General features: G+C 44.1%; 3 protein-coding genes across 9 annotated transcripts in view; 1 reads left to right on the top strand and 2 right to left on the bottom strand.

Moving 5' to 3' along the window:
* Nucleotides 1–4,827, bottom strand: polr3g (polymerase (RNA) III (DNA directed) polypeptide G). 3 transcript variants are annotated; one of them, XM_034595231.1, is made up of 8 exons: nt 4,412–4,827; nt 4,166–4,289; nt 2,267–2,396; nt 1,062–1,127; nt 917–976; nt 749–810; nt 425–565; nt 1–321 (listed from the first exon to the last, which is right to left on the bottom strand). In XM_034595231.1, exons 2-8 carry the CDS (start codon nt 4,274–4,276, stop codon nt 232–234), a joined length of 660 nt encoding a protein of 219 aa, XP_034451122.1. In that variant the 5' UTR covers nt 4,277–4,289; nt 4,412–4,827; the 3' UTR covers nt 1–231. The 3 variants fall into 3 exon arrangements, with proteins under 3 accessions (XP_034451122.1, XP_034451123.1, XP_034451124.1); XM_034595232.1 differs by having other exon boundaries at nt 4,432–4,827; XM_034595233.1 differs by lacking the exon at nt 4,412–4,827 and having other exon boundaries at nt 4,166–4,383.
* mblac2 (metallo-beta-lactamase domain containing 2) lies at nt 4,823–8,021 on the top strand. Its single transcript, XM_034595230.1, has 3 exons — nt 4,823–5,410; nt 6,667–6,881; nt 7,292–8,021. The coding sequence occupies exons 1-3, from the start codon at nt 4,969–4,971 to the stop codon at nt 7,463–7,465; spliced, it is 831 nt and encodes a 276-aa protein (XP_034451121.1). The 5' UTR covers nt 4,823–4,968; the 3' UTR covers nt 7,466–8,021.
* Nucleotides 8,022–9,082: 1,061 nt separating this feature from the next.
* rtkn (rhotekin) overlaps nt 9,083–23,744 on the bottom strand; it is a 64,618-nt gene continuing 49,956 nt past the window's right edge. For 3 of the 5 annotated variants that reach the window (XM_034595169.1, XM_034595170.1, XM_034595171.1), the window contains exons 2-11: nt 19,917–20,178; nt 19,280–19,333; nt 17,326–17,443; nt 17,019–17,243; nt 16,753–16,847; nt 15,681–15,787; nt 15,363–15,494; nt 14,223–14,388; nt 13,183–13,287; nt 9,083–12,004 (exon numbers count right to left, since the gene is read on the bottom strand). In XM_034595169.1, coding sequence (XP_034451060.1) covers nt 11,283–12,004; nt 13,183–13,287; nt 14,223–14,388; nt 15,363–15,494; nt 15,681–15,787; nt 16,753–16,847; nt 17,019–17,243; nt 17,326–17,443; nt 19,280–19,333; nt 19,917–20,178 — 1,986 coding nt within the window. In that variant the 3' untranslated portion in view covers nt 9,083–11,282. Of the gene's footprint in view, nt 12,005–12,461; nt 12,559–13,182; nt 13,288–14,222; nt 14,389–15,362; nt 15,495–15,680; nt 15,788–16,752; nt 16,848–17,018; nt 17,244–17,325; nt 17,444–19,279; nt 19,334–19,916; nt 20,179–23,744 lie in introns of all 5 variants that reach the window. The other 2 variants (XM_034595172.1, XM_034595174.1) reach the window with 1 other exon arrangement.

Below are 23,744 nucleotides of genomic sequence, written 5' to 3'. Positions count from 1 at the left end.
TAGTTTGGCATTTCTCATTTACAGAAGTCCTTGAAACATTGCTTCTCAAAACTCACACGCACGCACACCCACACCCAAAAAAAAAAAAAAACTACTGCAAACTAAACAATCACTCTGCTGAATAGCAATTTCAACTTATCTACAATATGTAACCAATAGAAATAAATCACAGTGATCATTTGCTTCAACAGTTGAACACTTGCTTGGTTTGCGAGGTCTTGTGGTGCTGTCTCAGTACGTCGCCTCAGTATCCATATTGTCGTCACTGGCTGCAGCAAAATCTTCACCGTTGTCAAAATAGTTATCTATGTAGTCGTTTTCCTACAGGGAGACAAAAGGAAATTAGACTTACACATCGACCACATTCAATTTACTTCAAAAAACACGGCAATAAAAGGTTTCAGGTTATAATTTGTAATCTAACCTCTTCAACATCCTCTTCATCGTATTCTTCCCCTTCAATTTCCTCCTCTTCATCCTCATTCTTCTTCTTCTCCTTCTCCTTCTCATTCTCATTCTCTTCGTCAGATTTTTCAGCGCTCCCGTCGTCTTTCTTTGCCAGTTCCTGAAAGGTGGATAGGATTAAATTATTTGTGTAAAACATGCCGGCTCATAAGGACATAAACATCCTGAGCTCATGCAATGCACTGACATGACGCTTTCACAAATACATGATAAATCGCTATCAAATCAACAGTATGCATAATGTGAAGAAGTTGAACACAGATTAAAAAGATGAGAAGCTTACATCTAATTTATTCATTATGTCCGCTGAGTCTTTGCTTGACACCTTCGTTGTTTTCTTTGGAGCTGTTGGATTTAAGCATTTTGTCTTTAATCCTCATGCTTACAGGATTGTAAAATTGCTTTTTAGGATTGCTTAAAATATCATGACATACTTGGCTTTAATAAATACCTGCTTTAGCCCGGGGTTTTTTCTTCTGGGGCATCAGTTCTTTTGGGAAAAGGTTCCAGTCTTAAATATAAAGAAGAGGGTTTGCTTTATTTTCCTTCTTTTCTTGGTTTGATCTCGTTGCATTACACTGGTTTAATGCAAGTACCTGGAATCCATTCTTCATCCACCACCTTGCCCTTCTTCAGGTATCGCTCCGTGTATCGCTCCACTTCTGTTTCAAGTCAATAAAGAGAAAGTTCTGTCTCAATACACTTTAACAAGTCCCAGTTCACTCTCATCACACTCGGCAGTTTAGAAGAACCACAAATGTGGACACCGCCCACTGGGTGCTAGTTAAATCACGTATGATATGTTTGGACTATATATAGAATCACATGTCGCTGTTGCCATAGATATAATCTAACAAATTGCCAGGAATTGAAATTAGATTTAGTGTTGTTTTACCAACACAAAGCATCGAAATAAAGCATCTGAACAAACTGTGAAAAAAATTATGCTGGGACTCGAGGTGGTGCTGGTGCTGGGGGGGGGTCGTGGCGACCCGACCCGCCTGGTTTAACCCCACTCCTTGCTATAAAAAGGTGCATTATTCACCATTATGGTAATATTTAATAGCATTGGTCTCAATGACGATGACAGTGCTAATATAGAATTTTCACATTTTATTAATATAATGATAATATGTGTATATCAGTGACATTATACATTTATAATCACTGTAAGAACATATTATGTGGTATTGTTTATAGTGACAATAATTATAGTATATTATATTATTGTTATAATTATTATATTATTACTGTTACATCATATATTAATTGCCACTATAACAATGCTTAACTCACACACACCTTCCCTGCACATGCCCTACTTAATGTGATATAATCCTGAGCCCTGCACAATCTGAATATTACGGCATTCATCATTGTAACTGCTTTGTGTTATTTCTATCTGTATCGATGCCAATTGTGTCCATCTTCTATGTCACTTTTTTGTTTGTTTATCAGTTTTGCTTCTCGTCATAGCATTTCATCAATAATGAGGGAAAAAGAAGAGAACAAACTAAATCTACTACACGTGGACATATTTACCTCACTGTTAACCGGGGGAACTCTGACAGACTCGTAAGGGCAGACCATACAAATCATATTAAAGCATCCAGATGAGACAGCAGCTGTAACTCAATAACTCGACCAGAAGTCGGCCTCGCTCTTCCTTTTCCCAGATATGACCCTAAATTAAACGTCTCACTTCCTAAGTGCTGCATTATCTCTGCTCACGGCAGCCAATGGACTTGCCGTGGCGTTTCTATCAGATGTCAGGTTTCTAATGCACTCCTCTCCTCCTCACCTGCTTTATTACACAGAGGCTTGATGTTGTGCGGCAGCCGCTGCATCGTTCCCCTCATCTCCTGTTTCAAGGCCAACATGTAGTCCTCCTCTTCGCCAACTTTCAGCGGCACTGGTTTAAAGTCTGTGTTCTGGAGAAGAATGGATGGTGGAGGGGACATGAACAGAAATAAATTATTTTTCATTTATTCACCCTTGATCAACACCATGGAGCAGATAAGGAAGTATTTCTGAAAAGTCTTTTTTTCTTCAACAGATCACATTTCAGTTTTAACTGATATTACGGCAATTTCAATTTATGTCAACAATAAAAAGGATTTCCAGTGGGAATCAAAATTGTACCAAACTGATGCTAAACCCAAACTGAGTGGAATCATAAAGTGATCAGTTGTCAGGGGAGCTTGAGACACATACAAATTCTCAGTCAAGCGTAAGAAGACATTGCCTATTGAGGTCTTTCAACCTTAACAAAGTGGAAACTGAGCAAAATTGACCCTCAGGGGCCTCGACATCCCCGGGCATGTCCTGTAGTCTGTGGTTATCAGATTGAATAGAAGTTGTTAAGTAATGCATCTGTCATTCGGTGCAATGTCCTTAAAGGGCAGTGTCATGCAGGAGGATACTTACACAATGCACATAGAATAAAGAGGAGGAGTCAATAGGGGCCCATGTTGAACCAAACCATGTTGACTTGACCATGACAAGTATTCTTTTTACCCAACTTTAATTATACACATATTTCATATGTTGTACATCTTGTTTAAATAGATCGAGCAATTTTTCACTTGTCTTGATGATCTTAACAACAAATACTGTTAAAGTTAAGTTTGAATTCTACTCTCTCTAAAAGGCTGTGCAGTTTAACACTGAGGGTGAATTCAACATACAGCAATGTGATATGTCTCAGTGCGATCTCTGTGTGTGTGTGTGTGTGTGTGTGTGCGTGTGCGCGTATACTTGTTGGTTGGTTAATGACAAGATGTGAATTGGGGTTAAGGTTAAAGGGATAGTTCACCATAAAATGAAAATTCACTCATTATCTTCTCACCACTATGCCGATGGAGGGGTGGGTGAAGTTTTTGAATCCACAAAACACTTTAGGAGTCTCAGGGGTAAACAGTGTTGCAGCCAAGGCGACCTCGTCTTCAGACAACAGAAAAACACAACATGCCTCCATACTGCTCGTGTGGTGTCATCCAAGTGTCCGCAAGCCCCGACATTCATATTCAACCTGAAGCGGCGTCAGCTACACCAAGTTTTGTAATTGACACCGGTTTTCCGGTAAGTGCGTGCGAACGTGAACGCTGCAACAGGGAGGATATCACAGGACATGTAGGCTAAAAACTTGGTGCAAATGACGCAGTTTCGAGTTGAATATGAATGTCGGGGCTTGCGGACACTTGGATGACACCACAGGAGCAGTATGGAGGCATGTTATGGTTTTAAATTTTTTCGTTTACGTCTGAAGAAGGGGTCCTGATTACTTCAATCGTATTGGGTTTAGCTGCAACACTGTTTACCCCCGAGACTCCTAAAGTGTTTTGTGGACCCCAACACTTCACCCACCCCTCCATCGGCATAGTGGTGAGTAGATAATGAGTGAATTATCATTTTAAGGTTAGCTGGGAAAAACTGTGTGTGTGTGCACGTGTGTGTATTGATTGTGTGTGTGTGTGTGTGTGTGTGTACTACAGCTATCTTTGTGAGGGCCATTTGGAGCTTGGACCTTACGGAGTGGGGTAAGACTTGGTTTAAGGGTTAGGCATTTAGTTGGGATGGTTAAGGTTAGTGTACGGGGCTGGGGAATGGATCATGACAATAACTGTGTCCTCACTCAGACAAAAGTACAAGAATGTGTGTGGAGAGAGAGAGAGAGAGAGAGAGAGAGACGAGCACTTACTGGAAACAGTGGAGTGGGCCCCACCCTGGCGTCTGGCATGCTGCCCCTGCCGATGCCCAGAGCCTCGAGGTTGAAGGTGAAGGCAGCGACTCCTCGACCCCTGCCTGCCATGCCTGCGTGTCACCTGCAACACAGAGTCCACATGTCAACGTCAGCGTCTGTCCCGAACACGTGCTCCGTGTGTACAGACACCCCCAACGACGGAAAAACCCAAAACCCAGCGGCGCCCTCTCCCCACTGACTTACAGGAAGATGTGGATACTCACTAGGGGAGCGTTTAGTGAAAACTGCACTAGATGAGATGTGAGCTCCTACAAGTCCATGTGCTTTCAGATCCACTCAGCGGCTTTTAGCCTCTGACGAGCTTCCATGCTTTCACTGTACGTGTAAGGGTCAGCTGCTGAGTGTTGTCTGTTGTTCTGCACCTTAAGCGACTTGTCAGGTCACTATGTTTAAGGCTAAATCTGCTGAGGAGCTGCTGTTTGCTAACACCGGCGTGGACACACTCTGCTCGCTCAGCGCGTGTGGAAGTGTGGCTTTAAACAACCCCGCCCCGCGCGTGACGACAGCGAGGCGTGGTGTCCTTTGCACCCAATAGTAGCGCGGTTTACCATGACGTCCCCCGCCAGTTCGCCCAATCAGCGCGCCCTCCGTACACAAGGGCGTGCCGGCGGCCACCATCACACCAGCCTGAATGAAAACATAGCACCGTTAGCTCAGGAGGCTAATTCCCGCTGTGTGCAGGTTCATCTGACAGCCACGTTCATCCGCACCGGCTGACCGCGACGAGCGCATGAAGTGCGATGTCTGCGACCGACTGGTACGCGCACAAGTCGCTCGGAGACGGACTCTTCTGGATCCAGGAGCGGTTCTTCCAGTCGGAGAACCGCGCCAACATCTGGCTGCTGCGCGGCTCGCACCAGGACGTGGTCGTCGACACCGGTCTGGGCTTGAGGAGCCTGCCGGAGTACATCGACGCCATGGGGCTGCTCGGCAAGGACCCGCAGAAGAAGAACCCGCTGCTGGCCATCGCCACCCACGCCCACTTCGACCACTCGGGCGGCCTGCATCAGTTCCAACAGGTGGGCGTCCACAGCGCCGAGGTCGATGCCCTGGCTAACGGCGACAACTTCGAGACGGTCACCTGGCTCAGCGACCGGGAGATCGCCGAGGCTCCGTCTCCGGGATGGAGGGCGAGGCACTACAAAGTGAAGGCGGTGCAGCCCACTCACATCCTGCAGGAGGGTAGGTACCGCGGAGGAGAGGCCTCCTCTGCAGGTGTGACTTAGGGATGGAGGGTGGCTCTGTGATCGAGGGCCAGGTCTGAATGCATTAGTCAGGTGATGGGCATTATTAGAAGAGTTAATGGCCGCGCCTTGCTGTAGTTTGCACAGCATGCACATTATGTTCCACTCTGAATCCTCTCCATCCCCACAGGAGGCTCTTACTGCACAATAAATTTGGCAGAAGACCAGAAATGACTTGTAACACACACACACACACACACACACACACACACACACAAACAAATATAGAGGTAAAGATGGACAGATGGTGCACAAAAGTACAAAGGCTATTATTGGGTATATTGATCAGATTTCCGGTGTATATATGTGCTACTTATTAAGGTTTAAATGTTTTATTACATATAATAAAATGTAAAAGTGCAGAGAGGTTATCTGTCAAGAGTTGAGCATCCCAAGCAAATTATATTCATTGTTTTCGAGACTCTGATTTTTTTGGCAGCTTTTTTATGCCTTTGTTATCTTTCCTTGCAGAGCAGTTCTATTTTAAGCCGGGGTGCAGATTATGTTACATCAAAGAGAGGAAGAAGAAAAGAATGCAAAGACTGGCCACACACTAATGGAAAACATCCCATAGACTAGAATATTAACATCCTCACAGCACTGATTTACCCATCACACACTAATGGAAAACATCCCATAGACTAGAATATTAACATCCTCACAGCACTGATTTACCCATCACACACCATGTTATTAGCAGATACACACCTAATCAATCTCCAGAAGATGTAGATTTTTGTATTAATTTCAGTCAGCATAAAGGATGCTGCATGTGCTATGGGCAGTGCATTTCTCAGCATTTGGACTGAAACTTTACCTGTTAGCCTGTTTATATTCTTACACAGTGTAATGCCTGCACCGCCGGTCAATACAACAACTTGTTCTGCTGTGTCAGAGCCGCTGCTGCAGTGCAGTTAAATACCTCGTTGGCTTCTCTGTGGCTTTCATCCAGTCTGGACCAAAACAGTGTTATATACTGAATGTCCAAGATGCTGCACATGATGATGATGAAAGGTTTCGAAAACACAAATGCACATATAACCCCGGTTTGATTCAGGTAATTAATAAAGAACATAAGGATTTTAATCCGTGAATGATATGCATGTGATGTGGTGCAAAGGTGAAAGTTATATTTTGGTATGTGTGAACAATTGTGAAGACATGATCCAGACTCTCCCTCTCTCCTGTCTGTAGGTGATGTCATCAACCTGGGTGACCGGCAGCTGACGGTGCTCCACATGCCCGGTCACTCTCGGGGCAGCATCTGCCTCCACGACCGAGACAACAAGTTGCTCTTCAGCGGAGACGTGGTGTACGACGGCGCCATGATTGACTGGCTGCCCTACAGCCGCGTCAGTGATTACATCAGCAGCTGCGAGCGTTTGGTGGGGCTGGTGGACAGCGAACAGGTAACACTGAAACACACACACACACACAGCTCCACTGTCTTGGGTCATTAATTGAGATTCACAAGTGTTATGGTCCTGAAATTATGCTGTTGACCAGAAGTATCTTTATACATTTTATGTGCTAAGGTGACTTTTGTGCACCACCTTGAGCGATAAAGATGTTTTACAGTTTACCAACAACTGTGCTTTTCTGGAAAATGTATGTTGAAGAGAAAATATGTTGGAATAATAACCTTGTGAATCTAAACATTTGCTATCATTAGTTTTTGAGCTGTATGTACATCATCCTTATGTATCACACACTCATAATTACAGGTCACTGTTAACCTAGAGAAAGAATATTGTTTCACATCACATGAGTTCATGTTCTGTTCCCCATTTGTCTGACAACTGGCAATTTCATTAACCAGGTTGACCAAGTCCTCCCTGGACACTACAACACCTTCGGAGCAAAGCGGCTCCACCGGCTTGCGTCCTCGTATATCAGCCGAGCCGGGACGTGCCCAGCGAAGTTCTCCACGTTCGCCTGGAGAACCCTGGCCGGGGTGGCGCTGCGGGCGTGCAACCCACGGAGTGCCTGTTAATGTAGAGGGGATGATCGCGGAGCTGGACCAAGCAAAAAACTGTGTAAATATGCTAGAGTGAGGTGAGGAGGGGGAGGCACCCCTCATTTGTCTGTAACTGTAACATTCATTTACTTATGTAATCCAACAGAATTCATGTAATTGCCAAACTTTGAGTAAAATTCCCCCATTGGGTTACATAAGTCAATAATCAAGCATTATATTTAGCATATAATATAAAGTATCTATTTATGTGATTGTGTTATATACTGATGATTATGTATATGTTGGTCTGAATATGATTAGTTGTATGGGTTTTTTTTATACTCTAGGCAAATACTTAGTTACAATAGCACAACAATGATAGAACTCTGCACTGCAAACAGAAAGCAGGGAGATTTGGGTTTGCAGCTGAGACATTTGAAACAGTCAATATGGCCATAGTGTTTCTCTATGCATACTCTAATGCAGAGTGAAGGCTCAGCATCGACTACCTCCTATGTTTGTAAGAGTGCTTTGTATTATCGACTAACTGCGGCTTTGCTATTGAAACATTGACAATAAAGCCTCTGTTCTACCTGCCTGTCTTCCTGCCTCTACAACACGGACTGCTGCAGCTTCAATATGGAACTTTATCTTGTTCACAGAAGAGGTGAGCTCCTGTGGGATTTGTTACTGTAGGAAGGAAGAGAGGCAGAATAGAAATGGACAGAATATGATCCATCTTATGCTCCAGGTGCAGAGTATTATAAGTATATCTCTGATCTGATGGAAATATCTCGCACTGCAGGGAAATGTGTTCACTGTGATACAGAAGAGAGAAGATTACTAGATTTATGTGCAGATTTGAACTTGTGAACACTGCATGTTATAGGTGAGTTCTAAGTGTCTAGTCTTCCTATATCCTTGAAAGTGTAAGATTCACAGTAAGGAACCAGAAGGGCCCCAGGACAGCACCTACCTCGGCCAAGGCTAACGGCTTAGCTTGTCATGTTAAAATAAGTAATAAAAAAATAAAATAACCTGGCTATGTCTGTTTATGTGGATCTGCTTTGAAATCGTATACAGATTCTTTCTTTGATCATCCTCCACTCCTTCACAAAATTTCATGGAAATCAGAACAATAGTTTTTCAGTTATCCTGCTGACAAACAGACTAGAATTGAACTCTAGAGTGCACATCAACGTCAAGGCCCAGCAGTCCCCTTAAAATCAATAAAGCTGCAAACTTCACATACTCATCAGTTCTCAAAATGTGCCAGACTTCTTTCATCAGGATCTGAGTTATTTCCTGGGAAAACAGTGGAAATGTTGAAAAACACTCACAATGCTGAAGAAAGTGAAAAACTAAATTTAATGGGTTCTTCCTTGACCCCAACCACATTTCTTCTACCACATTTCGTGGAAACCAGTATAATAGGTTTTGTCTTATGTCGCTCACAATTTACCAAACCAAACAAATCCCCACAAATCAACCCACATAGGGACAGGGGTGAAAGGACCTCTGAGGTGGAGGTAATGAATTATTAATTTGGAACATTTGGAACAAGTTTTACCTCTGGCAATTTTACATGTATCAAAAAAATGTGATGTAAATATTGACAGCAGAGCATGGACAAATAGAATACACACGAGGCAATTTTGAGTCGATAAAACATTTATTATAATTAATGTTATATTATTTAAAGATGAGATTTCCACATTTCTCAATTTCTGTTCGCCTTCTCCGACAGCGTACATGCAGAACACGGAGTCTGCTACCAAGGGAAAACAACTCTTGCAAGGATATAACATTCAATGTTATCTATATTTGTAACAGTTAAAAGATCTGCACATCATCATCTGTTAACAACATGAGAATCAGGTATCAATATATAGCTGCATTTATAACAAAAATCAATAATATAACAAAAAGACAAAAGAGAGGTTTATTTGTTAACTTATAAAATTAATTTACAGTAACAAACGCTGCTTTCCAAGCATTTGACAGGTTTCTTTTTAAAATCTTAGTAAAAATGGTTTTGAGAGTTCTGAGCCCCGAGAGGGAAACTGTTACCAAAGTAAGTCCACAGCAAACGACAGAGAGAGAAGAGGGAGAGGCTTTACTGCACTGACTGAGACTCCTGACATGATGGGATTATTTTCTCCTGATAAGAAGCAACTGCTGTGAGTTGATGTAATGGCAACAACTTGCATATTTAAAAACACTGGTGGCAGTGAAAACCATTTTAGGTTTGCTCTTACCCTTGTATAATAACCTAAAGCTTAACTTTGTCACCTCCACCAAGGAGGTTAAGTTTTCATTGCTGTTGGTCTGTCTGTAAGCAGGGTTATGCAAAAACTACTGAATTGAAACTTGGTGGAAGGACGTGGAACAGGCCAAGGAAGCACCCATTACATTCTGGCGCAAAGTGGTGCATCAAGGATTGATTTTTTTTATTTTCTTCCAAATTGAGGGGGCATTTTTTGACATTTTCTCTTTTTGACAGGGAATAACATGGATCTTAACGAAAATATTAATAATATCTACGAGTGTGTGCAATTTGGAGTGGATTGATCAGATTTAAGGGGACTGTTAGCCTTGGCGGAGTTACATGTATGTGCTCTAGCCGTCCTAGTTTCATAATTTACTGTCATTGAACATTACTGTCATCTTAAATTCAGCCATGCAAAATAGTTTCCAAGTTTCTTTCTGTGTTGCATAATAACAAACTGATAGTTTCACATTTTATTGGATTTTTCATTAGTAGGAGTCAAGATTCAATAAAATACTACAATACTGTTGTGAGGCATTGTAGCACAACTAGAGGTATGGCTTGGGGTTTTCAATTCTACTTAAGCTTTGGTTAATTTCAGTTAATTGGAGGGTTTTTGTTCTATGTACGCATGGCTTCTTTACTTCAGCCTGTCAACAGTGTGCAGATACATGTTTGAAAAAAAGGAAAAGAGCAGAGCACAGATTTTTACCCTGAAGAGATCACAGTTATAACCAGTACAGTTAGTATGAGCACTTGCATTAAGTCGAGCTTTCACCAGAATCATTGTTGAAAATGATCTCAAGTAGTTTTAACATTTGAACTGTTTAGTGTAATCCTCATGCAACAAAAATAAAAAGTCGACAACAACAAAAACGGTGCATAGTAATTTCAGGAGAACCACAAATATCATCTGCTGTGGGACTGATTAGAAAATGACACTGACGTAGATATCACAGTACAGGCAACAAACACCAACCCTTCTCCTCCACACTCACACAGTCTACATGTGAAAACCCTGGACTGATTATTACGTTCCTCTCGCCACATGCCTGCTTTCATAGCATTGACACTGCAAACCTTTATTTATAAAACACAGATAAGAATCCTCCAGTCAAAACGCTGCTAGTGCATTTATGGAGATGACCTTGAAACAATGTTTGAGTGGCCGGGACGGCTGAGGACAAAACCAACCTTATCCAGTTCTAGAGAGCAGGCGCCGAGTGTGGCCTGATAATCAGAGCAAGTCTTGAACACTGATCACTAGCACATCCATGATTTCTCAAAGCAAGCAGAGTACCTCCCATTTAGTTTCAGATCCTCTTCAAAACTGTGGCAACCCTGTAAAGACGAAGAGACGCCTGAAGTGATTGTCTTTTGTGTGAGGAGACATTCCAGTTTGCCCCAGGAGGGTACCTCCATGATCTATCGTCCACCAGGAGGCAGGCTTGAGGCAGCTTATCCTGCTCAGGGCTGTGCATTGGGCCTAGCAGATAGCCTGAGGTGGGTTCACGTGTTAAGCCTGTTAAACCGTGATGTAATGAGGACTATTGCCTTCAGGTCAACATTAAATGTCTGCCAGGTTCACACCTGACTTTGGAGCCAGTTGCGAGGATCAAGTCTGGCCCTGAGGTTCCTGAGGCTGCGTCGAGCCGGGGAGGGCCTGGAGAAGGGGACTCCCTCAGACGACTCAGGGCTGTGGCTGCCCTCGCTGTTGGTGGAGCTGTTGCTGGAGGTGGAGCTGGAGCAGGAGAGCGTGGTCTGCGTGCTGCGCTGTGACAGAGGTGAACGCGCGGAGATGGGTATAGGGGCGAGCAGGGAGGAAGGAGCAGGCTGGCAGGAGCACTGGAAGGTCCCTCCTCCTCCTCCTCCGAATCTCCTCCCTCGCAAGGTGCTGAGCTTGGCATCCAGCGACAGAGTGCGTGGCCTCAGACGGGAGGGGGAGGATGACATGAGAGAGAAGTTTGAAGAGGGCTCGGGCCAGCCGTGGTGTTGAGAGCAGGGACTGGTGCTGCAGTGGCTGTCGCTGTCGGAGGTCAAACTCACGTCTGAGGACAGCAGGCCCAGCTGGGGGCAGCGGTGGGGGCTCATCGGGCTCCGGGGCAGACGGTGAGGGGAGCAGGGACTGTGGCCAGACAGGCGAGAAGTACAGGGACGTGGGCGACCGGCGCTTTTCGGGTTGTTCTCCTCAAACAGAGACATCCAGGTGGGAGAGGTGCCCAGCTGGCTGCGGAGCTCCAGCTCCTGCAGTCTCCGAGCCAGGATGTCTGACACAGTGCTGCTGAGGTCATCGGATGACTCAATAACTGCAGGAAAGATGCAGCAAAGCTCATCATTATACTGCTGTAGTGTCGGCCTGTGACTTCTATTCCAAGGGATTTTAATCTGACAAATTAAAACGATTGCTTAGTTTCGGAAATGTGCATTTTTATTAGTCATGCATTGCACACTTGCACAAATGGTTCACACAAAAAACACATTTACAAATTATGTTTTGTACATTCTGATCCTGCTCACTTGTATATTTTTGACCTTATAGCACACTGCATCATTTTGATGGAGACAATAACTTGAACACTTCCCATCTAGATGTGTCTCAGTGTTGTTGAATTAATGATGATGGTTCAAGTTGAACCTGAGGCTGAATATGAAATAAATCCTGAATTGCATAGCTCCATCCAGATGTTAATGCAATCCAGCCTCTGCAGAGTGCAGCCTCTACCACAGACTCATTTGTACAGAGCCCTACTCCTGTTACTTCACCTGTCGTTGTAATAGGATGAGAGCAGAGCACGAATCTCAGCAGACACAGCGTTATCCTGCAGCAGGAGACCCTCACAGGAGGGTGCGGCAAGAGGGGCTGCCAGCGGCGGGCGAGTTAGGAAAACCAAGAGGCAGGTGAGAGAGAAGGGGTGGAGAGGAAAGGAGGTGTGCAACAGGTGGAGTTCGGTTTGTGTGTTTCGATGGCCATGGCAGAGATTGATGTGTGTTTATGAAGGAAATGAATGTTGAGGCATGGTAAAGATTCATTCGAGGTTAAAGGTAATTCACCCATTAAAAATAAATGGTGAAATTTGGTAGGAAAAGTGGAGTTGATCGTGAATTATGTATGAGGACATAAGGAAGTAATAAAGGAAGGACAAAGGGACACAAAGCCAAGGAGTGATGGATTCAGGACACACGAGGAAATATGAAAAGAACAGAGAGGAAGAGAGAAACAGAAGACAGAGAGTAAGTCAGTGTGTCAGAGATAAGACCCCTTCTATCTACAGAACAGAGAAGTAAAGCAGAGTGTGAGTTCCAGATATCGGAGAGGAAAGTTTTTTATTGTGACAGCATCTCTCATGCACATGGACTTGAGGTATCAAAGCTACACACAGTCACATGCAGTGCAGGCACAGTGCTTTCTTTCCCTGTCTTCCCTCTTACTTATCCTTTAAAGTGACCAAAAGTGTTTTCTTAATCAGGAAGGTGGAGGTCTTACCCATTTCGTGGTAAAGAGAGCCCTGTTTTGGTGTGACAGGAGCTGGTTTCCTCGGTGATGGCTGTTCAATTTTCATTAAGTCCTCACAGCACTGCTTCCACTGGCCTGTATGACAGAGAACAGCATTAACCTTCAACAAACCGAGCAGTAGAGAGAGAATAAACAATAGACTGTACATAAAGATGGACGACGTGTCGCTACTTTCTTCCACTGTCCAGAAATTAAGCTTAAATATTCCAGATATAGAGTCTGTGCAGTAGGTATCAGGGGATAGAGCTGCGGTAGTGGGGTCCTGACGCAACACACGTTCGACCAATTGCAAGCCAATCATGATGTGTTACCCCATTTCATTGCATCAAATGAGTAATTAAAACCAAATTTACTGAAAAAATGAGCACTTGAACATCACTGTGGTAAAAACTAGTTAAAATGAAAGAAGCCATCTTTAATAAAAAGGTTTTTAATTATGACCTATACTGCAGCCAGCCACCAGGTGGTGATCAAGCTGATTTATCTGTGTCTCGGTTCAGGGCTGCCTGATTGTGTCACTGCAGTCTAACTAGGCTGTCCCATTTAGAGGGCTCCTTCCAATGCATCCTTTCATGTCCGAGAAACAAAGGCTCCAAGGGGCTGATCATTCCCGGCCCAAACTATCCCAGGATTCATGGCACTTCAGTGACAAGAGGTAATGGTACACATGTTGGGGCATCAAAACTTTCTTGTTGTGTCAAACTTCAGCTCTGTTGCTAGACCACAGCAACAACGGTTTGATGAGATAGTAAAGCCAATCACGAAAAGCCTCGTAGATGAGGCCGTCTCATTTCAGTTTGGCCTTTGCAATCTACGCAGCCCACAAAGACCACACCCTTCGGGGGCCGGACCTGAATTGGGACACAGCTTTCAGCTTCATTTTTGGGAGCAGTCATGTCGTCCATCTTTAAACAAAGTCTATGAATAAACAATATTTTATGCCCTTGAGATTTTGGTCTTTTTAGCAGCTTTGGTGACATATGTGAGAGTGGCTGTATGCATCTGCTTACTCATATCGTAGAAATGTTGCCAGAAGGCCTCCATCCACCGGTGTGTGTCCTCGCGGCTGTCAGTGGTCAGAGTGTGCGTGACCTCCTCACCTCCATACTGGTTGCTGATGCAGATATTCTGAACTTTACTGTGAGGGTCTTTCTCTGACGCACGTATTCTGGTCTCCTGAAACACGGGACGAACAAAGAATAAAATCCTCCGCTACCAAATGACTACAATCAGGAATGAATGCCAAGAACAGAATTATGTGCTGGAGCGAATGATCAATACGGCCGTTAATTGTTAAGTCCCACTGAAAATAAGCCCTCAGTAATAAAAGCCACTAATTAGTCCTCTTCTTCCAAACCATTTCCCTGCAGCAATTACGTTAACAATAGGAGCAGACCTCTGAAATTCCCCACCCTCTCGTTCTACTCCAAATGTGGCTGTGTATGACCACTAGATGGCAGTGTTGCTCCATTCATTCATCTATCCCTCACACCTACATCCCTCCTCAGACAGCTGACTAACTAAAGGATCATATGGACCTGATCTGATCTGACTGACTTGGCTGTGGGTCAGCTGTGCGCTCAGGGTCAGAGGGTAAAAAAGACTGAATGAGTCACTGTGGAAGTAATGAGACGCCCCACAGGCCTCAGGGACACAGAGACAGGAAAGAAGACGATTGAGAACCTGGCCGGCTGGTGCAGGGACAAACACAAGGATCGGGAGAACGATTGGACCGTTGTGTCTTATTGTGGGAGAAGACACTTGAGAAGATAAGATTCGTTTTTAAATCTTTAACCCTTTTCTTTCCAGTTATCCCTGCTCCTGTCTTGCTCAACATTTACAGCTACACCCAGAAAGCCTTGCAACAGAACCATCGTTTTATACTCTGACAGCTACGTGCCTTGCTTGGGGGCATCTTGATAGAAGATACTAAGGGAAAAACTCATTTCTTATTTACTTTTTTTCCCTCAGACTCTACCAGTTGGCTTAAGATTCAAACTGGCAGCACTCCACAGGCCTTATGATTGGAATGCCTTAGGTGTTACCAGAAATACTAAGCTGTATGTTTTCTGTAGGGCAGGATCAATCTCCGTAGACTTTTTACCACATTTCGAATAGTTCCTCTGTTTTCATGCGATTCCTTTCCTGACCTTATTGATAGCGATGGTGAAAGCTGGTTCGACATTTGCCTCCACGTCTTCTTGCCGGTGGTAGCAGAAGAGGCTTGTTCCTTTCAGAACAGCGTAGACCTTTCTCCAGCTCTGAGGGTCACCGCCGCACTGCTGCAAGGTAGAGAACAAGATCGATTTAGTGCGTAGTACAAGAAACACAATGAGAAATGGTATCATGAGAGGCAGAGGAGGGAAGTGGAGGGGAAGAAAACGACGGGGAAAAAAAATACTTCTAACAAGGTAAAAACTACTGAAACCCTGAGAGGGAAGTGTACCAGCAGATACCTGTGAACTTACCTTCACTTTCAAACATCCACTCATCACCTGTTGGGTCATACAGCGAGGCTGGGCTGCAAGGCGGCAACACATGCTGCCGTAGAGGGGCAGCCAGTATGAGCACTCCTCTGCAGGGAGAGATGCATGGATGGATGAGCAACACCATTAAAAAATACGAATATTCCCTTATCACATTTATAAAATATATAATCACATGCATCAACACAGAGACGCTAACGCTTCATCCCCGAGTCACACAAACCCCCTTTAATACGCAGAACAAGGCCCAGGGGCGTATACGACTGAAAGGGATGACTGCCAAGGAAGTTATGTTTTTATTGGCAATTACATTACATTACAAAAAAAATATTTTCCAAGGTCAGGGAAGAATGCATTCAATTTCGGTGCAGATCCAGAACAGGGGGCAGATCTTGGAAATGTATTAATTTTTTTCACTTTCTTTAACATTTTTTGACATTTTCATCAATAGGGTGGGAATGATTTATGGACCTGGATGAAAACAATCATATTTAAAGGACTGATTTCTGTGAGTGGGTACAATTTGGTGTAGCTTGATTGAATTTAAGAGGACTGTATTCCGACATGACATTCCAAATTCACACAGCATGCATAATGACAGGTTTGACACACAGACACAGGGGTGTAAAAGAGTGGAAGCTGCAAGGAGTGTCATGAAGTTCAGCAATGAAACTTTACAGCAGGCTGAAGGGCCAATGAATAAAACACTGGGGGCCTGTCTGAGGGTCCGGGCCCTTGTTAGCCCACATCATTACAGTTTTACACAACAGTCACCTCACTGGCACAGCCCTGTTATTACTGTGACCTTGACAATGGCCGTCTGTCGGAGAGCATGGTGACAGAGAGCGAGGACATGGAGGGGAAAGGGAGGGGAGGGGCAGACGCACAGTTCGCTGGGTGTAAGGAAATTATTGGAAGGCAAAGAGGAGACGTGAGAGAGTGATGAGTGAGAGAAGGACAAGAATCAGACAGATGGCTGGTTTGGCAGAGAGAGAGAGAGAGAAAAAAAAAAAGATGAGGAGGAGGAGACAGATTGATGGAGGCTGCCACTCACCGTTGCCGGAGATGGTGAGGTCGTGCGTGCGGAAGCTGTCCTGGACGTGCGACAGTGACAGTGTGGTATGAGCCAAGAGGTGGTACTTAGGGCCTCTGTCAACAAATGAAAGAGCGAGAGATAAATTAATTCAATGTTCAGTGGAGTATGCGTGTTTACAGGGAAAAACGGTCTCAGAGGAATATCCATTATTTGTCTCTGTTCTTCCTCCATTCAGTCTATCTGGCATTAAATGAAAGCTCGTCATTAAGTTAAAACAAACTCACGGTACAGAGGGAACTGGCAGCAGGAGGGGAGATGCCCCCCCGTTGCTGACAGGACTGCACGGCCCAGGCTCCATGGCAGCCCGGAACTTCTTCCCAGCTGACCGGCCCAGGGAGGAGCTCAGTTTACTGGCGAGCTTCCTCGGCGTGCTTCCTGCTGAGTAGTCGTCCTCCGAGCAGCAGCTGTACAGCTCGACGCGCAGCTCAAAGCCCGGGCTGGCCTCAGAACTGTGAAAGGATGTCAGAGTCACTCTCAGGTTGTACGTGAGGTTTTTATGTGAGTATTAAGGTTTAAGTGCCGGTGACTTACAATACAATGGTGTTGTCAAAGCAGATATCGGTGAGCGTCCGGTCCACTATCACCATGTCTGTGTCAAAGATCTCTCCTCCCAGCTGCAGCAGGCAGAACACAGCACATCGATGGAGCTCTACAAAAAGAAGAAAAAAAAGTGAAACACTACATATATGAGACATCTCAGCCGTAGACTGTATATAAAGATGGTCCAAGCGTCTCAACTTCCTCCCACTATCCAGAAATGAAGCATTTGAAGAAAGAGTCCGCGCCATAGAAACCAGAGGATGGAGCAGTGGTATTGTGGTCCAGCTGATACACGAGCTCGACCAATCGTGAGTCAGTCTCAACTGTCAATCATGAGGTTTTACCCCATTTTTATAGCATCAGATAAGAAATTAAAACCAAACTTACAGGAAAAGCACTTGAACAAACATCAGTGTGATAAGAACGACCTAAAATGACAGAAACCAACTTCGAGGAAAAATATTTTTCTTCGTGTATTTTGACTTTTACGCTTCATCTTCAGCTCCCACAGGCTTCAAGATTTATGTGACTGTTTTAGTGTTGAGACCTGAGGTAGAGAAGACATATGACCTGAGGGGTTAAATCTATCCACCTGGCTGACATGAACTTCTACTGTTGTGAGTTTCAGCCCTGCTGAGAATGCAGCATTGTTAGCGGTTTTGTGGCTGAAGCTGAAACACAATGGTGTGTAATGTTGCAGTAAACAACAACTCTTGCCTTCTCTATACATTGAAAACAGAGCCTCTGGGAATACAAATGCATTGTGAGGATGCTGTAGTGCTGATTTATGGACAAGCACAACAGCATCGCATCCATAATAAGAGTCCACTATTCTGCTTCTATTGTGTTTCACCTCTTTTATTGTACAACTGAAGTCAGGTGATCATATTTCAAATTCTCATAGAAACTCAAGGTTAAAACTGAAAAGGCTGAGGAAGGTGGTCTGTTCCCGTCTACGCCACATTGACCCTTAATATTCAAACGTATTATTTAAACAATGAGTTCTGCCTAAAATATGACACAACATGTGAGAGACGAAGGTGCTTCGCTCCTCCCTGTCTCCTGGGCTTGGTTTACGTCTCGGTGTGCTTAATGACCTTGACTAACAGCCTCATTAAGCTTTGTTAAGAGTCTACTACCTGTCTCCTGAGTTCATTTACATGCACGGGCCATGCAGATTATTGCCATTGAAGTTGCCAGGGGAGAGAGCGGAGCACGGACGCTGCTATAATGACAGCGCGGAGGTTAACCCACATTGACTTCATCAAGAGGAGGCGGGATAGAAAATGGTCAATATAAAGATTTCCATTTCCGATATTTTACAGTACATCATTGGATTCTGAAATGCCCTAAAAATATTTAAACACGACCTGGTTAATAATGATAATCCATCGGACAAAAGATTACAAGAGGGGTCCTTAAATGTCCAATTACAGTTTTAATTTTCCTCCCAGTGTTTTCTGTCTTACGACCCAGATCAGCACCTGTGGGCTGCTGCTTCTCAAATCCAAGAGGCGCAGCCAACAAGACTGAGCAATGGGTCTGGCTGTGCTGCCAAGGAGTTTAAGTCTCTTTAAAATACGGGAGATATCTGGGAAGCTGCAACAGATTGTAATGATCAGCAAAAGGATCTGTGCTATGGGCCTTGAACCGAGTGGGAAAATATTACACTGTAAGGTCTGTTTGCACAATTCAGTCTCAGTCTCTTGGGTCAGCTTGAAGCCAACGATGAAAAGGTGATTTCTGTTCCACGGTCGGGAGGAATCCCACACTCGAGCCAATGATTTCACATAAATTCACCATGTTTGAATCAGCCATTTCATTATACTGTGCAAAGCCTCTTGCCTTGTCCCTCAGAGGAGTATCATTACTAAAACCTACAGGCATAAATCATTAATAAGCCATCAGTGAATCTCTCCACATGCACACAGAGGTGGTTCCTCACCTCCTTTGTTCTTGAAGTACTCCGTGTCTTTCCACATGAGAGGGATACGAAGATCTGGAACGACAACGGACAGGGGATTAGACCGCAAAAATGTTAATCACCCTAATTGTCGTGTGTGTGTGCGTGTGTGCGTGTGTGCGTGTCTCCCTGCAGATGCTGCTTTCACTTACTGACTAAAATATCTACAGCTAATAACTGACTGAGTGTGTGGACAGCGTGTTCTCCAGCTGGGTTCCAGACAGAGACACAGAAGTGCCCCATTGAACCTCTACACCCCCAGCCCCCCCGACACACACACACACAAACACAATCTTTCAACTCAAAAATCTTTATTTCTTTAATTATTTTAATTTAGCCCCTCTTCTCCTGCTCTTGTGCTTCTCTAGGATCTTGAGGATAATTGGTCAGACTGATCCCTTTCTCTTATTGCAGTGGGCAGCATCTGCACGTCACCACGTTCACATCGGTTTATTAAGAGGGAATGATATGTTCCCTATTGGAGAAAGAGATTAGATTAGAGAGTCTCTCCTTTTCCCATTCTTCTTGCTAATTTACTTAAATTCTCACAAAAATGCTCCCCCTAGCCTTCCTCCCGCCGCCTCCTTTTTAAAGATCCATATTTTCCCCAGTAACTTGCCTGAGATGGCCACTTTTCCTTTGCATGGGAGTCTGTCGTCCATCGGCCCGGCGTCCGACGACCTCCGCGTGACCTTCTGCATGACCTGGGCCTCCTTCATCCTCTGCAGCTCCGACATGTAGGCCATGATTCGAGTGCTGCAGGTCTGCAGGCTCTTGGCTGCCTCCAGCGCCTGGTCTCTCTGGGAGCAGGCGGCCAGCAGCTTGCAGGCTCCATCGCGCATCCGGATCTCATGGTCGATCTTCTTCTGGATGTCGCTGTCCTGCAAGAGCGAGGGACGGTGAAGGATAAGTCAGACTGTGAGGGAAATGTTGAACAACATATAATGTTGCATTTAAAAACAATCTCTGGTAAATGGAGGAGGATGCAAGACGTGCATTGAGGGCGAGGTCGATAAAATAGTTTTTGGGAGAAATGAAAGACAGAAGAAAAGAGAACCAGAGAGACGGCAGGAGATCACAGTCCCTCCGTGGATACATTACTGAGGTGTGTCTCTGAAAACACCCTGGACCCTGTGTTCATTGGTGTGTGTTAAATGTGAGAGTTAGACAGTATTTTAACACATGGCCTTTTGCCCTCACACCAACGAGCCCGACCCCCGCTGAGCAGACACGTACATACTGAATCATTTAGGGTGACCTTATTCACCACACACACACACACACACACACACACACACACACACACACACACACACACACACACACACACACACACACACACACACACACACACACACACACACACACACACGAGAGAAGCATCTCGGGTGAAAGAATAAAGAATAAATCTGTCAAACATCAAACATCTGGAGCTAAAACGAGAAGCTCCAGACACACACATGTCCACATCACCATTTCTACCCACTGACCCTTTTCCTCGAGCAGCTTTCTCAAAGGAAAACAAAGAAAATATTATCACACTAAATTTGCCCTGGCTTATCTGGGCCAAGAAAGCCATCCTGTGACTGTACACTTAAGCAGGAATACACACACGCACACACACACACATATGCAGACACTAAATGTTCTGGCTCTGCCTCTGGTGATGCTATCCAGAGTTTTAAACAAACCTAAGCCGCTCTTCACTCTGTCAGCGGCACAGACATTCTGTATGCATGAACTTAAAACAGGAGACAGTGAAGGGAAAGAGTAAACATATGCAGCAAGAGGGATAAGAGAGCACAGAGGCATCAAACCACGACTCAGCAAAAGTAAAGCCAGGTTGACCTTGGAGTGTTAGTGCCAGTGTTGTATTTCAACAAAAAAAACTTTGAAACATGCAAAAATCAATGCACATCAATTGTTTCCATCCAGAAACACTGATCATAAGGTTGGTATGAGGTGCCTAAACAAAATAGGAAACTTTTAACACGATCTCTGTCTGCATGAGCGTTTTTGGCTTCATATCAGTTTAAATCCCTGTCCATACCAACACGCTTGAAAATGCACATCACGTGACCACTCACGTACACTAGGCATGCAGGTGCCAGTGTAAACAGGAAGCCTTTGGTTAGTTGCAGAGAGAGGTGGGCTACAAGAACGAACAATGGTGAAAAGTAAGAGCAGGCATTTCTTTTCTTGGGCCGACGACGAGGAGGAACTGTTAAGTACAAATAAGATTGTCCATGTTGCGTTCTACACTAGTAGCCGAGGCTCAAGCCGGTTGTTTGCTTCCAGAAGGGGGGGTCACGTGATTGGCGAATCAACAAAGGTTACGCCGTGACTGAAAAGACACGATCAGAAAGTGATTAAGATGGTCTCTGTCATCCAGACATCTCTGCTTCAGGCTAAAACGCAACCCGAGAGTTTTCAAACTGAAACCAGCAGCTTTTAAAATCGTCTTAGTTTTCGTGGCTCTAAAACTCCAGTGTGGACGCCAGGCGTGTCCGTAGCAGTGTTGATGCATTTGGATGAATGGATGGAAACAAATAGCACGCAGCTCCTCCCTGACTGCTGGAGTTTGTGTATGTGCACGTGTGTGTCTGCTCATCCTCTTCAGTGATACATTAGCAACTTTCCACTCTTCCCACAAATAATCTCTAATGCTCTCATTGTCTCTCTTTTTCCCAGACCACTCTTTTTTCCTGACGAATGCACCTTCTTCTTCTCCTCTACTCTGACATCCGCTCGTTTCTCTTCTCGCCCTCTTTCTCTGCCCAATTCTTATGAATTTTTTATTCTTTTTGATTTAAGCTTTTATACTTTCACTGCTCATTTTCCCCCACCGCCTTCCCCTGTGCTCCATCCGTTCCACTTCACTCTCCCCATCTGCCTTTTCTCTCTTCTCCTCCACATCCCTCCTTTCTCCATTCTACCTGCGCCTTTCACAAACAAGTGGGAGAGAAATGATTGCGGTTTGGACATAAAAGTCCACATTTTTGGACACAAACTCTTGCTTGGACATGGTGCACTGCAAAATGAGGTTTCATGTAACTCTCGATTAACCACTGTATTGGAACTTGCTCCTCAGGATAAAACCACAAAGCTACACCAGCAGCTGTAACTCACTCAACTATTCCGTCTCTTAACCAAACCACCACAACATGAAAACACTGGCAGTAAAAGTCTGGCATGAAACAGCATTATGACTCACTACAAAAACACGGTACGACATAAAAAAATGGACGCAGGTCTTTATAGGTGGGTTTCTTCTGAACTGCAGACACAGCACGATTCAATATATTTACACTAATTCGATGATAATGATCAGAGTCGTGTAAAAGCTAAGCTGAGCTGCTGCTACACTGCTGTAGCTACTGCTATACAAATAATGTTGTCATTAAATAAACACTTTGACTGAGTGAGTCTCGACAGCAGAAGAAAGGAGGGCAGATTACAGCAACAGTATAAACATTGATCGGCTGCAATTTACAAGTGGAGAACTCAATTCTGTGGGTGTTAGTTTATGAGCGTTGATCATCATTAGAGGGATAAGGGATTTTAACTGAGAATAAGGTTTAATTTTGATTCAGTTGGCCGGTTATTCTGAAGAGAGCTAAAAAAACAAACATTGCAAGAGACGAACTACTGCACCAACTTAACTAATAATGAGCAAGAGGGTTTTAGAATCTTTATTTCTTTATTTATTATCCAGGAAAATAAGCTGTCAGTGACGAAATCATCATTGGCCAAATTGATTTGCTGATTGATGACAATTGTGATAATGAATTCATTGCTGAGGGAAATGATTAAGTGCTTCTCAAATGTTGATGATCTGCTGTTAACAAAGACAGATGGATTCAATCCGAAACAAATAACAGCTGTTGGAAGTGTTAGAAAAAGAACCATAGATAAAGAAAAGAAATGAGAAACAGAAAATCTCAGGCTGTGTCTAAATATCTTTTTCAGAAGTGGAACTACGAACACAAACTAAACTCAGACTCTCCATCCTCAAACGTACAATATGTAGCTTTGGCTGCCGTCTCTCTATCAAAACATTAACACATGACCTAGTTTGATGACATCTCGAAGAAGTGTGGGATCATGGGAGTTGTTGCTGATGGAAATCTACTCAGGAGCAAATAATAGTCACAGATGAAAGTTTCATTATGAGTGACCAATAGAAACTGTGGAAAGGAAAAACTGTCTAGCAGTATGTTATAGGTCGTTTGTCCCAGACGTGATAGCAGAGCCGAGCAAAGCTGCAGGTAAAGAGGATATGACGCAATCAAAAGACGACCAAAATGGAACTTCCCTTTACCTTGAATAAAATTTGGGATACTTCTGAGTATGAACATTGTTGGAAGCAGTTCACACAATTCAACCAAATATACAACATAGGTCTAATCCTCATTTTAATGAAGAATTGTTACATATTATATATTTA

Source organism: Hippoglossus hippoglossus, chromosome 9, assembly GCF_009819705.1.
Source record: "Hippoglossus hippoglossus isolate fHipHip1 chromosome 9, fHipHip1.pri, whole genome shotgun sequence".
NCBI classification, from domain to species: domain Eukaryota; kingdom Metazoa; phylum Chordata; class Actinopteri; order Pleuronectiformes; family Pleuronectidae; genus Hippoglossus; species Hippoglossus hippoglossus.
Note: the sequence above shows the minus strand (reverse complement) of the source record. Positions and strands in the feature narration are given on the sequence as shown.

Bases quoted from the DNA above. Each gene is read 5' to 3' on its own strand.
- polr3g (XM_034595231.1), bottom strand. From the start codon at position 4,276: ATGGCAGGCAGGGGTCGAGGAGTCGCTGCCTTCACCTTCAACCTCGAG. The intron at 2,397-4,165 runs GTAAGTGCTCGT...ATTCTTCTCCAG, and splicing joins GGCCCACTCCACTGTTTCCA to AACACAGACTTTAAACCAGT. The intron at 322-424 runs GTTAGATTACAA...GTCTCCCTGTAG, and splicing joins ATGAAGAGGATGTTGAAGAG to GAAAACGACTACATAGATAA.
- mblac2 (XM_034595230.1), top strand. From the start codon at position 4,969: ATGTCTGCGACCGACTGGTACGCGCACAAGTCGCTCGGAGACGGACTC. The intron at 5,411-6,666 runs GTAGGTACCGCG...TCCTGTCTGTAG, and splicing joins CACTCACATCCTGCAGGAGG to GTGATGTCATCAACCTGGGT. The intron at 6,882-7,291 runs GTAACACTGAAA...TTCATTAACCAG, and splicing joins GGCTGGTGGACAGCGAACAG to GTTGACCAAGTCCTCCCTGG.